This window comes from Aotus nancymaae, unplaced genomic scaffold (assembly GCF_030222135.1).
Source record: "Aotus nancymaae isolate 86718 unplaced genomic scaffold, 86718_ANA_hifiasm-v0.15.2.pri h1tg000017l, whole genome shotgun sequence".
Classification (NCBI taxonomy): Eukaryota; Metazoa; Chordata; class Mammalia; order Primates; family Aotidae; genus Aotus; species Aotus nancymaae.
In genome coordinates, this window is record NW_026988429.1 from 15,959,991 (window position 1) to 15,973,951 (window position 13,961).

The following is a 13,961-nucleotide window of genomic DNA, read 5'->3' on the forward strand; positions in this document are numbered from 1 at the left end:
CATATTTTCCTAATGGATTGATCCCTTTATCGATTGAAAATGTCCTTGACATACAAGTGGCCAAGAAACATATGAAAAAATGTTCATCATCACTAATCATCAGAGAAATGCAAATCACACCACAACGAGATATCATCTCACGCCAGTCAGAATAGCTGTTATCAAAAAGTCAAAAAATAACAGATGCTGGAGAGGCTGTGGGAAAAAGAGAATGCTTAATACACTGCTGGTAGGAATGTAAATTGGTTGAGCCACTGTGGAAAGAAGTATGGAGATTTCTCAAAGAATTTAAAATGGAGCAGCCGAGCACAGTGGCTCACACCTGTAATTCTAGCACTTTGGGAGGCTGAGGTGGGTAGACCACTTGAGGTCAGGAGTTCGAGACCAGCCTAGCCAACATGGTGAAACCCATCTCTAAAAATACAAAAATTAGCTGGGCATGGTGGCACACACCTGTAGTCCCAGCTACTCAGGAGGTTGAGGCAGGAGAATCACTTAAACCCAGGAGGCAGATGTTGCAGTGAGCCAGGATTGCACCACTGCACTCCAGCCTGGGTGGCAGAGCGAGACTCCATCAAAAAACAAAAATAAAAAAAAAGAGCTACCTTTTGACACAGCCTCCCATTGTTTTCCAAAATAAAATAGTTATTTCTACCAGAAAGACACATGCACCTATATGTTTATCACAGTGCTATTCACAATAGCAAAGACACAGAATCAACCTAGCCGCCCATCAACGGTGGATTGGATAAAGAAAATGTGGTATATATATACAGTGGAATACTATGCAGCCATATAAAAGAATGGAACTACGTCCTTTGCAGTAACATGGGTGGAGTTGGAGGCCATTATCCTAAGTGAAATAACCCAAGAACAGAAAGCCAAATACCACATGGTCCCATTTATAAGTGGGAGCCAAACATTAGATACACATGGACACAAAGATAGCAACAAGAAACACTAAAGACTACAAGAGGGAGACAGACTACAAGAGGGAGAAGGGAGGAAGGGGAGCAAGGATTGGAAAACTAACTGTTGGGTACTATGCTCACTACTTGGGCAATGGGATCTGTACCCCAGCCTCAGGACCCATGTAACAAACCCGCACATGTACCTCCTGAATCTAAAATAAAAGTTGGAACTATATAAAAAAAAGTCCTTCTTTGTCTGCAGGAACAATTTTTTTCTTAAAGCCTATTTTGTCTAATATTAGTATAGCCACTCCAGTTCTTGGAGTTACAGCTTGCATGACGTATCTTTCTCCATCATTTTACTTTCAACCTATTTGGGTTTTTGAATCTGAAGTCTGTTTTGCCAGGTGTATTGACTGATGCCTGTAATCCCAGCTACTTAGGAGAGACTGAGGCAGGAGGATTGCCTGAGGCCAGGAGTTCAAGACCAGCCAGAGAAACACAGTACAACGCTATCTCTAAAAAAAACTTTTTAAAGAGATATCTGCACTCCCATTTGATTGCAGTCTTGTTTACAATACCCAAGATTTGGAAGCAATCTAAGTGTCCATCAGCAGATGAATGGCTAAAAAATATATGTAGTGCTTATACACAATGGAGTACTGTTCAACCATAAAAAGAATGAGATCCTGTCACTTGCAACAACATGGATGAAACTGGAGATCATTATGTGAAATGAAAATAGCCAGGCAAATTTTGAAATAAGCCAGGCCCTATCTCTAAAAAAAAAAAAATTGTTTTAAATTAGCCAACTATGGTGGCAGGCACCCATAGTTCCAGCTACTTGGGTGGCTGAGGTGGGAAGATTACTTGAACCCAGAAGTTTGAGGCTGCAGTGAGCTATCATTACACCACTGCACTCCTGACTAGGCAACCGAGCAAGACTCTGTCTCTAAATAATAAAAATAAAATGAAGTGTGTTTTTTTGTAGCTAGCATATAGTTGGATCATGATTTTTAAAAAAACCAATTTGCCAATCTCTACCTTCTGATTGGAGTGCTGAATTCATCTGCATGTAATGGAATTACTGATAAGGCAGGATTTATCTACCATTTTACTGTTTCCTGTGCCTTTTTTCTCCCTTTTTTCATTACTTACTTCTTTTCTTAAATAGGTATTTTTTTAGTGTAATATTTCAGTTTGTCTTTTTTTTTACTACATATTTAAAGTTATTTTCTTAGTGGCTGCTGTGTCTTGAGGGGGACTCTGAGTCTTTCCTACTTAGAATTTGTTGAGCTTCTTGGATTCACTTTAATGTTTTTCATCAAAATGGAAAAGGTTTGGTCACTATTTCTTCCAATATATTTTATCCCCTTCCCTCTCTCTCACTTCTCTATTCTACAACTCCTATTACGTGTACATTGGTATGTTTGATGGTGTCTGACAGGTCTCTGAAGTACTGATAATTTTTCTTTGCTTTTTTTTTTTTTCTGTTCCTCAGACAGGATCATCTCAAATAACTTCTAATTCACTGATTCCTTCTTTTGCCAGTTCAAACCTTTTTTAAAATTCTCAAGTAAATTTTTCATATTTTTGTACTTTGCAACTCCAAAATTTCTACTTCGTTCTATTTTATAAGCTTCCCACCCTCCCTCTCTCCCTCCTTCCCTTCCTTCCTTCCTTTCCCCCCCTCCCTCCTTTCCTTCACTCCCTTCCTCCCTCCCTTCCTTCCTCCCTCCCTCTTTCCCTCCCTTTCCCTCTTTCTGCTTTTCTTTCTTTCCTTCCTCCTCTCTCTCTTTTGCTTCTTCCTACTTTTCCTCCTCCCCTTCCTCCTTCCCTCTGCCTCTGTCCTCTCTGTTTGTGCAGACCCTTAAGGTCAGACAGATGTAAGAGCTAGACAATTCTCAGGTCTCTTTGGGCATGTGCACAGCCATACACACGTGTGGCCTTCTGTATTAGGAATAGGTTGAAGCTTCTCGAAACATCTTATTGACATCTCATTCCCAGCTTTGCCTTCTAAGTCTTTTGGTCAGTTTGTTTGTTCCAACTGTTACTTCCAGCCACCTTAGGAAGTTGAGATGTTAAAGAATTGCTGTTGATTTTTTCTGACAGATGCACCCAGGGAAAAGGTTGTTCACACTGGATAACCTCTTAGTCACATCAAATAATAAAGACAAGACCTAGGAGTTGACACTTACCTGGAACTACCAAAAAGATCAAATGGCAATTCCCTGGTAATGAGGCTTTGGAGGAGCTCCAATCCCCTTCTGAGCCCTACAGTCGTGGCTCGGCTGCCGGATGTCACCATGATTGTGTGGCCAAGGCTGTCGTGGAGCTTGGGAAACGGGGAGTGGGAATAGGGTCTCTTAAAATGTCAGAAACTTCTTCTTACCCAGATGCAACCCTTTTCTTGAATAAATGGATGGCTGCAAGCCTCTGGCTAATATCTAGACAGTTTTGCTAGTGTTCTCATTGCTTTAAGGAAGAGAGGTTTTCAGAGGTTCTTACTTTATTATTCCTACTGATGTCCTCTCCTAAGTTTTAAAAGGAATTATGCTTGCAACAATCTTTAAGTTGTGCTACTATGTATTGCATTGGACAGTGGTTCATTTTCCTTTGCCTTTAGGGATTGCTATGGTTTGAATGTGTTCCCCAAAGTAAACGTGTTGGAAAGTTAATCTCTATTACAATAGTGTTGAGAGGTGATTATTAGGTCATGAGAGCGCTACTCTCATTAATAAATTAATGATGTTATCCCAGGAGTGAGTTAGCTATCACAGGAGTGGGCTGCTGGTGAAAGGATGAGTTAGACTCCCTTTCTCTCTTGCCATGTGATGCCTTCTGCCATGCTATGAGGCAGCAAGAAGGCCCTCACCAGATATGACCCCTTGATATAGGACTTCTCATCCTCTAGAACTGTTAAGCCAAATACACTTCTCTGTAGCATTCTGTTACGACAATACAAAATAGACTAAGATATGGAGGGATGCTTTGGGGAAAATACCTTTAAAATATTACTACACCTCTGGGCCATGGGAGAACTTAAGAAGGTACAGTTACTGACAGCAAGTGGGGCCAGTCTTTAAGAGAAGTCCTCCAAAGGCTTTGGACCTGTCCACCCTCAGGATCCTAAGTAGCTACCTGCCTAAGTCCATGTCTGCTTGCCCCCTGCACCCTGCCCATGCAGTCTCTGCTAGGTCCAGTGGGAATGTGTCATGCTGTATGTGAAACCTGTTCAGAGTGATGTGCCTATACCAGGCCTTCTGGCATGGAAACCTCCTCTGTGCCAGAGGTATATTTATGAAGTAGAAGCAGCCACAGAAGGCAGGCCAGCCATACAAGGGAAAGATGTCCAAAGCATTCAGCCTTATTACACAAGAAGTTACAAGTTAATGACAATTTGCATTAATGAAACTCTTTCTATCCCCAAGACTAAGCACCTGAAATGTGTGAGGTTTGTAGATATTTAAAAACCTGGCCTTGGTGAAACACTTTGTAAGCACTTCTTGGCTGTCTGGCTATATGAAGTAGCCTGACTTCAGAAGCCTTTGCAGCTCCACCCCATGTGTGATGCACACACAACTCTCCTTCACAACCACAGGCCTCACTTAACAAATTGTATCATGATGCAGAGAATACACAGGACACATGAGAAACGATGCGGCTGGGACTCTGGCAGCTGAAACTGTCTCAGTGCTTCACTGAGCAGCTCGTCAGTTTTGAAGGACAATCTGTTCACTTATGTATCGGGTAGCGTCCTGGGGTCAGCAAATTACTGCCACATCTGGCCTGCTTTTATATGGCCTAAGAGCTAAGAAGAGTTTTTGTATTTTTTAAGAGTTGGAGAAAAAAAGTACACAACAGAGACCCTATATGGCTTGCAAAGCCTAGCAGATTTACTATCTGGTCTTTTACAGCAAGTCTGTTTACCCCTGAGTAATGGCATCATGGATTTTTATTTATTTATTTATTTTTGAGACAGGGTCTCGCTCTGTTTCCCATGCTAGAGTACAGTGATGTGAACATGGCTCACTGCAGCCTCACACCACAGCCTCAAGCGATCCTCCCACATCAGCCTCCAGAGTAGCTGGGACCACAGGCATGTCCCACCACGCCCGGATAATTATGTGGTGAATTTAAATGACCAGTGATATCCTAGGACAGTCGACAAGAACCAAAGTGCACAAAAACACTTGACATATCATTACTTTACTTTAGTGTTTCAGGCATTTAAAATATTCATACAGTTGCCTTATTCCAGCAGTCATTTCCTCACCAGTACAGATTCTGTGTCCAGGATCAGAGTCATGTACATCACTGAATTTTCTCTACAGCACCCACATGCTACATGGAACCCACTCTGGCACCCATGTCTTTGCTAGTAGAGCCTCTCATCACACCCGCAAGAGGGCTGGACCTCCTCCTGCTTGCCACAGCCTCCACTGTGAATGAAAACACACTTTGTAGCTTCAATCCCAGTACATTTCCAGCACTCCCAGATGTTCCATGTATGTGGCAATCATCCCACAGAGCTAGTGATACACATGTCAGCTGGTACCTATGCCAGTACCTGCTCCACTATATCATACAGATGCTGAGGCACTTAAATGTTCTTGGTAAAATGGAGTTCATAATTGCCATAGGAGTTGAGTGTGGGGCAAGGGGACTTTCAATAATTAATAACCTTAATACATGTTTAGCAGATTTATAATTTCATGTCTGTTTACATTTATTGTCAAAGCTTCATAAGCTAGTTACATAAATGAAAGCATGTTCGAGTTTCCAAATGCTGCTATGACAAGCAAACAGAGAAACTGCTTAGACAACATTTGCTTGCACCATAAATACATATGGCAATATCTGGTCATTCTTAAAGAAACGCTTGTGTTTCCAAGAAGAATTTTTTTTAAAGTCATTAGCCTTATGCAATTCTTCCAAGGTAATAATGTGTGTGTCCTTCCTTCTCAAGCAGTGGTTCAAGGCATCTCAAAGGATGTTGCTGTCTGAGGTTCTGATTTAATTGGCCAGGAGGAGCGGGGAAGAGTGGGCACCAACATTGTTATTGTTGTTTTTTTTTTTTTGGGCACCAACATTTTTTAAAAACTTCACAAGTCATTCCAGCATGTAGTCAGTGTTGAGAACCTTGGTATTAAAGGCTTTGCGTCTTCCTACTGTCATTTGTCTTCATCAAAAGCCCCTGAGGTAGTCCCTGGGTCAGGCAATGATCTTTTTCATGGGCTAAGAAACTAAGGCACAGAGAGGTTAACAGGCTCCTCTGATACTGTGCAGTCAAATGACAGAACCATGATTGCAACTGACATTTCCAAATAAACAATAGCTCCTCCCCCCGCAACAGGCAGCAATTACATGGACCAAAAGTATGAAGCCTGACTGGGAGCCAAGCATGACTTTCTGTGTCAAGGACATCATGGAAGGGAATGGAACAGTTCAGAACCAGCCATTCCACATGACCAGAAATAAATAAAGCCAGGCTTGGTGGTATGCACCCGTAGTCCCAGCTACCCAGGAGGCTGAGACGGGAGAATCACTCAAGCCCAGAAATTCGAGGCTGCAGTGTGCTATGACTGCAACTGCAAACAGCCACTGTAATCCAGCCTGGACAACATAGCGAGACCACGTCTCTATAAAAAATAATGTAATTTAAAAATTTTTTTAAATATTTTTTAAAAAGAAATAAGTGTATAAGATACTTATTGGAAGCCACATGAGGAATAAAGAATAACTTTTTCTTTTCTTAAAGTCTTACTTCCCTAATATATATGCCATTGATTCAGGTTTCTTAGAAAATCCATCAAGATTCACAGACTTCCTAACATCTGAATTCTTATCTCTGTCACTGTAATTTGGGTCCAAAAGATAATTACAAACCTGTGTTAGCATGTGACAGCATTACAAAAATGTCTGTGCTTTCCCTGTCACCAGCCCCCTAGACTTGCCAGGAACCCAGCACCCTACACATTCTAACTGGGTATACATCTTCCCAGGATCTGATCAGACTTCACTCCCTTCTCAGAAGTTCCCAAACACCAACCCATCAGCTGCGTTGGGCCTCAAGGATTAATAATTACAACTGACTGTTTTATTTTGCTCTACAGGCAGACTTTTAAATCTGTATTCCGGGTAACCCTCAGGACACTTATACTATAATTCCCAATTCCCATGAGAGCCCATTCACTTGGGACTCTCTCCACTTCACCCCAAGGTAACGCCCCCACATCCTATCAACTAGTGCCGCACCTATGAAGTAACTTCTATCATCATTGCCTTTTTCATTGTAAGCTCTCACATCTTATCATATTCAAGGAGGCATTCATTTTCTCCTCTTTTGTAAAAGTCTCACCTGACTGCAGAAATGTTTTCGTGAGCCAAGTAGAAACGACGAATGGAGTGCACACAGGCATGAAGAAAGGACAAGCCACGTTCTGGGGAGGAGTGTGGTTTTCAATGGGTCACTGTGATTTCCAGGACACTCTAGGAAAGGCCTGATTACTCAGCTCACACTGAACACAAATGACATCTTGTTCTTCCTACTGCTAGTGATGTGGCCTCCTGAAAAGCCTACAAAGTATTAGTTAATCGAGTAAGTGGAAGCCACTTCTAACAGTACACATTTGTTGAGACTCACAAGATCCTGTGTGGAGCTGAAACTACTTTTTTCCCATTCTAGAGGACTTTCCCATTCAGGCAGGATATATATTCTCCTGATGCCTACAGGCACAGGAACTCAGAATCCTTCCTGGAAGGAAACCTGCCCCTCTAGCTACTGCAGAAAGTGCCTGGGGCACAAGAAGAACAAAAAGAGGGAAAGCAACCTGTGTCTGGGGCAGGGCCACTTGGGGAGTGGAATTTTACTGTCTTCTGGTCCTCAGAGAGGTTTTTACAAAGGTTTTTAAAAAAAAGGGAACTTGGCAAAGTTGCATTTAGAATTCTGGTTAAAACAAAGAAAAAATTGAATCATCATATTTTGAAAGACCTACCACATTCAACCTATCAAGTAAAGCAATATATCATGTTTTTTCTCTCTCATGCTTATTTGATGCTTACAGGTTCAGGGCAGACTTGCCACTTTGTTTCTAAAACATGCAGAGAGCAGACTTAGAGCAGCATATGCTGTTTGGGGCCCAACCCGCACAAACCCTGACAGGTGACTGACCAAACGCCATCAGGAAGGTGATGAGGGGCCACCTTCGCTGAGAGGCCAGCGCCCAGCACAAAACTAAGGACTGTTGGTGCATGCTTGTCCAGAGCTTGGTGTGGCAGAGTGTTATGAATGGGATGGGCGGGGAATATGCAGGCAACTTCCAAAATGCTCTTAAGTCCAATCCATGGCCCAGAGCAGCGGGGCTGCAGCCGGGCATGGAGCTAAGGCACTAGGGCTGCAGTGGGTGGGAGGCACCGACCAGATGTCCCAGTGCCCTGCTGTTCCTGGGGAGAGGGGAAGGGGCTCTGCTCACAAGGCTGCCTTTGTGTACAAAGTTGTTTTAAAGGATGAGAACATAAAAAGACAAATCCCTGCTTTCCCCCCCAAGAAGAATATTTTGTTCTCTTCTCAGAGACATTTGCTTCAGTTTTCAAAACTCTCAACAGCATTGCTGAGAGCTCCACCCGGAAAGCCCCCCGAGCAACCCCCTCTTCGAGAGTCGCCTCCTCTGCTCACGTGCCTTCTTCCATCCCACCTTTGTGAGTTGCCTTTCTTTCCCCTGCTGTGGCTGGATAAAGAGCAATCCAGTCATTTCACCGTCCCCTGGAGCAGGACCCCATGCTTTTTCCAAGGCAGCTGGGAGTGCCCCTGCGTCACAGCTTGATGAAGGCAGCTGGCTGGGTCTGTGGCTGCTCCATGTCTGGGGGTGGGAAGACACTGGAAATGGCTATGTCCACGATGCCCTGGCACAGTTCTGCATAGAGCTTCCTGAAATGTGTTTTAGAAATCATCATTGAGGACATTCATCAAAGTGCAAACAAAAAAATAAATCAATGTTTTTTGTTTGTTTTTGAAACAGGGTTTTGCTCTGTCTCCCAAGTTGGTGTGCAGTGGTGCAATCATGGCTCACTGTAGCCTCAAATTCCTGGGCTCAAGGGATCCTCCCACCTAAGCCTCCCAAGTAGCTGGCACTACAGGTGTACACTACCATGCCCAGCTAATTTTTTAACTTTTTGTAGAGATGGGGTCTTGCTATGTTGTCCATGCTGCTCTTGAACTCCTGAGCTCAAGCAACCCTCTCATCTCGGCCCCCAAAGTGCTGGGATTATAGGCATAAGCCAGTTCACTTGGGACCATGCCTGGCAGTTTTTCCTGTTTTTGTTTTTCACCAAGATCTACCTTAGAAATTCTATTTCATGACCACATTTCTAAAATTGGTTGCCATTGTATATACAAATGCTACAGAAGGCTTTGCATGAAGATAAAGCATTCCCTCACCAAATACTGATGAAAGGCCTTGCAGGTGAACAAGACAGACAACTGGCAGGGAAGGCAGGCAACTTCAAGAGTGTATAAGAGCCATCCTGCATTACACAGAGGGGCAGGCCCTACCCAGGAAAAGGACCAACTCAGCATAATTGAAGGGACACTGAAGAAGACTCCCCAGTGACAGGGGAAGACTCTTCTGTGACAGGTAAGCCAAGACCCAGGGATGAATAGAAGGCAGACAGAGAATGGATGACAGGGTAGAAACACACACACACACACACAGTTTCTTCTGATGAGTTAGTTTGATGGCAGTTAGTGTAATGAAGGAAACTGCAAAGGCTCTGGCTAGAGAAAATCAGAGATAGGACTGTTCAGGGAAAGCTTCCTCAAGATGTTTTGGTAAAGCAGAAACCAACCATGGTAAGACTGGTGGTGGTGGTGGTGGTGGTGGTGGGGATTCCACATACAGGTAACAGAAATCACAAAGGTCCACTGCAGATAAGAGCAATCAAGGGAGATGGTGGCTTAGGGTAAAGCTGGAGAAGTGGGTAAGGCACTGGCCTTGCAGGTGGAGAGATGAGTCTGGTTTGTGTCCCAGGTGTAATGGGAAGTCTGGAGAATGGCATGGTCTGGTGTCCACTTTACACACTGGCTGCTCTGGGAGGATGGATTTCACTGGGGCAAGAGCACAAGTGGACCCCAGTTAGGAGGCTCTGTGCCAAAGCCTTCGCTATGGTGGAAGATGACCTGTGCAAGGGTGATGGCAGTGCAAATGGAGGGCAGAGGACCCCACAGGCTGGAGGCAGAACCCACAGGGCCCTGATGGACAGGACCTGAGGGGAAGGGAAGGCAGAGGCAGGATCACTGTCAAGTTCCAGCTTAGGCTCTAGGGGGAACAGCGGGTGGCCACTGAGATCAACAAGTCTGGGAGGTAGGTAGGGGGACATTCTGGCAGGGAAGGCAGGTGCAGATACTAGTCTGCATCTCTGGGCTGTGATGTAATCTGGTAATTTTAAAATCATGAAGTTCGATGAGATCACATAAGAGAGAGAGGAGCTGAACACCCAGGCCCAAGACCAGAGGCACTGGATGAGGAAGACGGAGCCCAGCTTGCCCACACCTCCCCAGGCAAGCCTGCCCAGCACCAAGTGCCCAGCCACGACAGGAGAGCAGCTCAGCGAGGGCTGTCAGCTGACTCGAATGCTGTTGACGGGTCCAAGGAGGTAGGAACAGAAAGAGACTGCTGGAGGTGGCAATAAGGACTTGGCTGGGGACCTGCAAAGAACAGTTTCTGTGGGGCAATCAGGATGGAAGCCGGCCTGGAATGGACCAGAGCATGGATGGAAACACAGGAAGAGAAGACAGCTTGTGCAGAAGCTGCTCTCCAGAGCTTGGCTGTGAAGGGAACTGGAGAAGGCATGATCATTAGAACAGGATGTGGCATCGGGGGAGGACATCTTTTTGAATAGTTGGGAAAATCCACTAGGAATGCATATGCTGATGGGAACTATGCAGCAGAGAGGGAAAAAGGTGACAATGTAAATGAGCCAGATGAGAGGACAGGAGCGGGAGGAGGGTAAGGTCTAGAGCACCATGGAGGGCCAAATCCCTGATGGAAAGGACAGCAGGTGAGACTGGGCACTGTCAATGCAGTGAGGGAAGGTGCAGAGCCCTGCCTTCTTCCGCCTTTAGCTCATCTAACTTACATTCCACCTTCAGATCTCAGTCCAACCTCACTTCCCATCATGCGCCCTTGGCTCAGTTATATTATCTCTCAACATCCTTTGTTCTCTATTAAATCACTTGTCCTTGTTTGTAATTGACATCTGCCTGGTCTCTGTCTGCTCAGTCTCTCTCCATGAAGGGTAGGGACTGTGTCTCTTTGCTCCCCACTGTGAACTCACGGCCTTGTACAGAGCCTGGCCAGGTAGGCAGCACCTAATAAGCACTTATCAGCTACAGAGACCAATGAACAAGACGAATCATGCCTGTCACAACCATCAGGCAATGGCAAAGGCCTAGCTTCTAACCAAAGAACAACTTGTGTGTTGACGCTGTCTCTTGCAGGTACAGGACTCTCTCTTAAACATTTTGAAAAATCACTCAATTTCTTCAACATGTAGATGGGAACCACAAAAGGGTCTTGACATGATAAACGTGGATCTTCAGGAGAACCCACAACACAAGAAAATTGAGTCCGAGTGACTTTCCCTGACATGTAAGGCCTTCCACAGAAGGTCCCCACCTAACTTCCTTCCTCCTTCATGACTCCGTGACACTCATGCTACAGCTAGGCTTCTCCCAAGAAGAGCAGAAGTTCCGGAGGGCAGGTTCTCAGGAGCTTCTGTTCCTCTGGGCATCTCCCAGACCTGCACAGAGCCCAGGACAGCGCGAGGACCTGTAGGACGCTGCACCCCTTTCAGAAGACTCTCCCTACAGCCGTTTGGGGCAGCTGAGCCCTCTTTTCTTGCACCCCAGCTCCAGATCCACCATGTCTAAGATGCCTTCTCAGACTCCTTCCTGCCTCAGGAGCCACTGAACTTCTGGGTCGCCACATCATAGGATCCTGCTGACTCTGCTTGTCATATGGGTCTCTCTGGCAGTAATGAGCTTTAACACTCTCATGGTATCTCCCACCCACCTGAGCACAGGCTATCTGCTTACTTACTGTTTTTTTTTTGTTTGTTTGAGACAGAGTCTCACCCTGTTGCCCAGGCTGCAATGCAGTGGCGTGATCATGGCTCCTTGCAGCCTCAACCTCCCAGGCTCAAGTGATCCTCCCACCTCAGCCTCCCGAGCAGCTGGTACTATAGGCACACACCACCATGCCTAACTAATTTGTATTTTTTTTGTAGAGATGGGGTTTTGCCCTGTTGACCAGGCTGGTCTTGAACTCCTGGGCTCAGACAGTCTACCTGCCTTGACCTTCCAAAGTGCTGGGATTACAGGCATGAGACATTGCACTATCCTATCTGCTGACAATACACAGAAAAATGGGAAAGGAAATGGACTCAGCAAAGCCCCCTGCCAGACAGAGTCCTCAACAAGGGTCTCCTATCACTGTGGCATCCTCCCTCACAGCAGTCAACGCATCTACACTTGTACCCACAGACTATCCCAACTGCAGAACCAACTTCCCACTTGTGAAAACACAATGACGTTCAGGCTTACTGAGCACAAGCAGGGGCACCGTTGACCTCAATAAGCCACACCTTCAGCTCCTCATCCACCATGAAGTCAAAGCCGAAGAGCTGGAAGCTCTGGTAAGGGAGGTGCTTGGTGCTAATGGCAGGTTCCACGCTCAGGAGGCAGTTCCTGTGAGGTGTGGGGGGAATGCTCATTAGAACAGCGTGGCCAAAAAAGGAAGACATGAGGTGAGCTTGACAGATTTTACATGAGATGAATACAAATATCAGCTTTGACTTCTCTTTCAATTTATTACCAATAGGTTATTCAAGAGAATGTTACTTAACAAGCATTTGTTAGAAAACTCTGCAGCCACTCATGTTCTTCAGGCAAAAGCTGCTTTCCTATCACTCAACTTCTTCAAGATGTAGACGGGAACCACAAAAGGTCTTGACATGATAAACGTGGATCTTCAGGAGAACCCGCAACACAAGAAAATTGAGTCCGAGTGACTTTCCCTGACATGTAAGGCCTTACATAGATGGCCTTCTCTACTCAAGAAGCAGCAGAGTGCCAAGTCACCGTGGTCTCTATAAATGAAGATTCCTCCAACAGCTGGGTAATGCCATGTTTGTTTATAACACATAAAACATTTCCATTTATCTTTGCCATGTAAAGAATGGACTGCCATTTGGTGAAGGGCAGGATTTGCAAAAAAAAAAAAAAAAAAAGCTGACCTCATGATTTCACTAGTTCCAGTTCTAATACCAAATCATTGCTGATTAAAAGATTTAAGAGCTATACATGTTGAAACTAAATGTTGAAATGTAGAAGTATTATTAGCACGAATGAATGGAAAAACGGTGGGATTTTAGTGAAACAGAAAAAAGTTGAAAGTGAATCTCAGAAATATAATGAACAAGTACATGAGGTCTCAGGTCAGCCCAAAATCTAAGTGATTGTTCAACAAGATAATTACATAAGGAACTGGTCATAACTCCTGGAACCTAAAAACCATTTAATAAATGTTACTCTTATGAACAAGTATATTTCATTATAACCATACATCTATTATTTAGAAATAATAAATACCTCTTATCTACAACCATTCCAGAAAACCTCTGCCATTTCTGTTTTATAAAGATCTTCCCTGATTTTTCACCCAACTGAATCCTGGGGCAAAACATTTATCTCAGTAAATAAAATGTGCTACAATGACTCTAGGGTTACCAGAGATAACTGTCCTACACAGCTGTATATTCGGAAGGAAAAAAGATACAGGGGCCGACTGGGCACAGTGGCTCATGCCTATAATCATAGTTCTTTGGGAGGCCAAGGCAGGTGGATCACTTGAGGCCAGGAGTTATGGCCAACATGGTGAAACTCTATCTTTACTAAAAACACAAAAATTAGCCAGGCGTGGTGGCGGGCACCTATAATCCCAGCTAGTCTGGAGGCTGAGGCAGGAGAATCACTTGAATACAGGGGGCGGA

The 13,961-nt window shown here is 44.6% G+C and overlaps 1 protein-coding gene across 2 annotated transcripts in view; it reads right to left on the reverse strand.

The window, feature by feature from the left end:
* Positions 1-5,104: 5,104 nt before the first annotated feature.
* The window catches only part of LOC110568876 (tubulin--tyrosine ligase), a 35,704-nt gene continuing 26,847 nt past the window's right edge, over positions 5,105-13,961 (reverse strand). Inside the window, exons 6-7 of one of the 2 annotated variants that reach the window (XM_064377980.1) lie at positions 12,514-12,657; positions 5,105-8,841 (exon numbers count right to left, since the gene is read on the reverse strand). In XM_064377980.1, coding sequence (XP_064234050.1) covers positions 8,727-8,841; positions 12,514-12,657 — 259 coding nt within the window. In that variant the 3' untranslated portion in view covers positions 5,105-8,726. The remainder of the gene's footprint in view (positions 8,842-12,513; positions 12,658-13,961) is intronic. The other variant, XM_064377981.1, reaches the window with a different exon arrangement.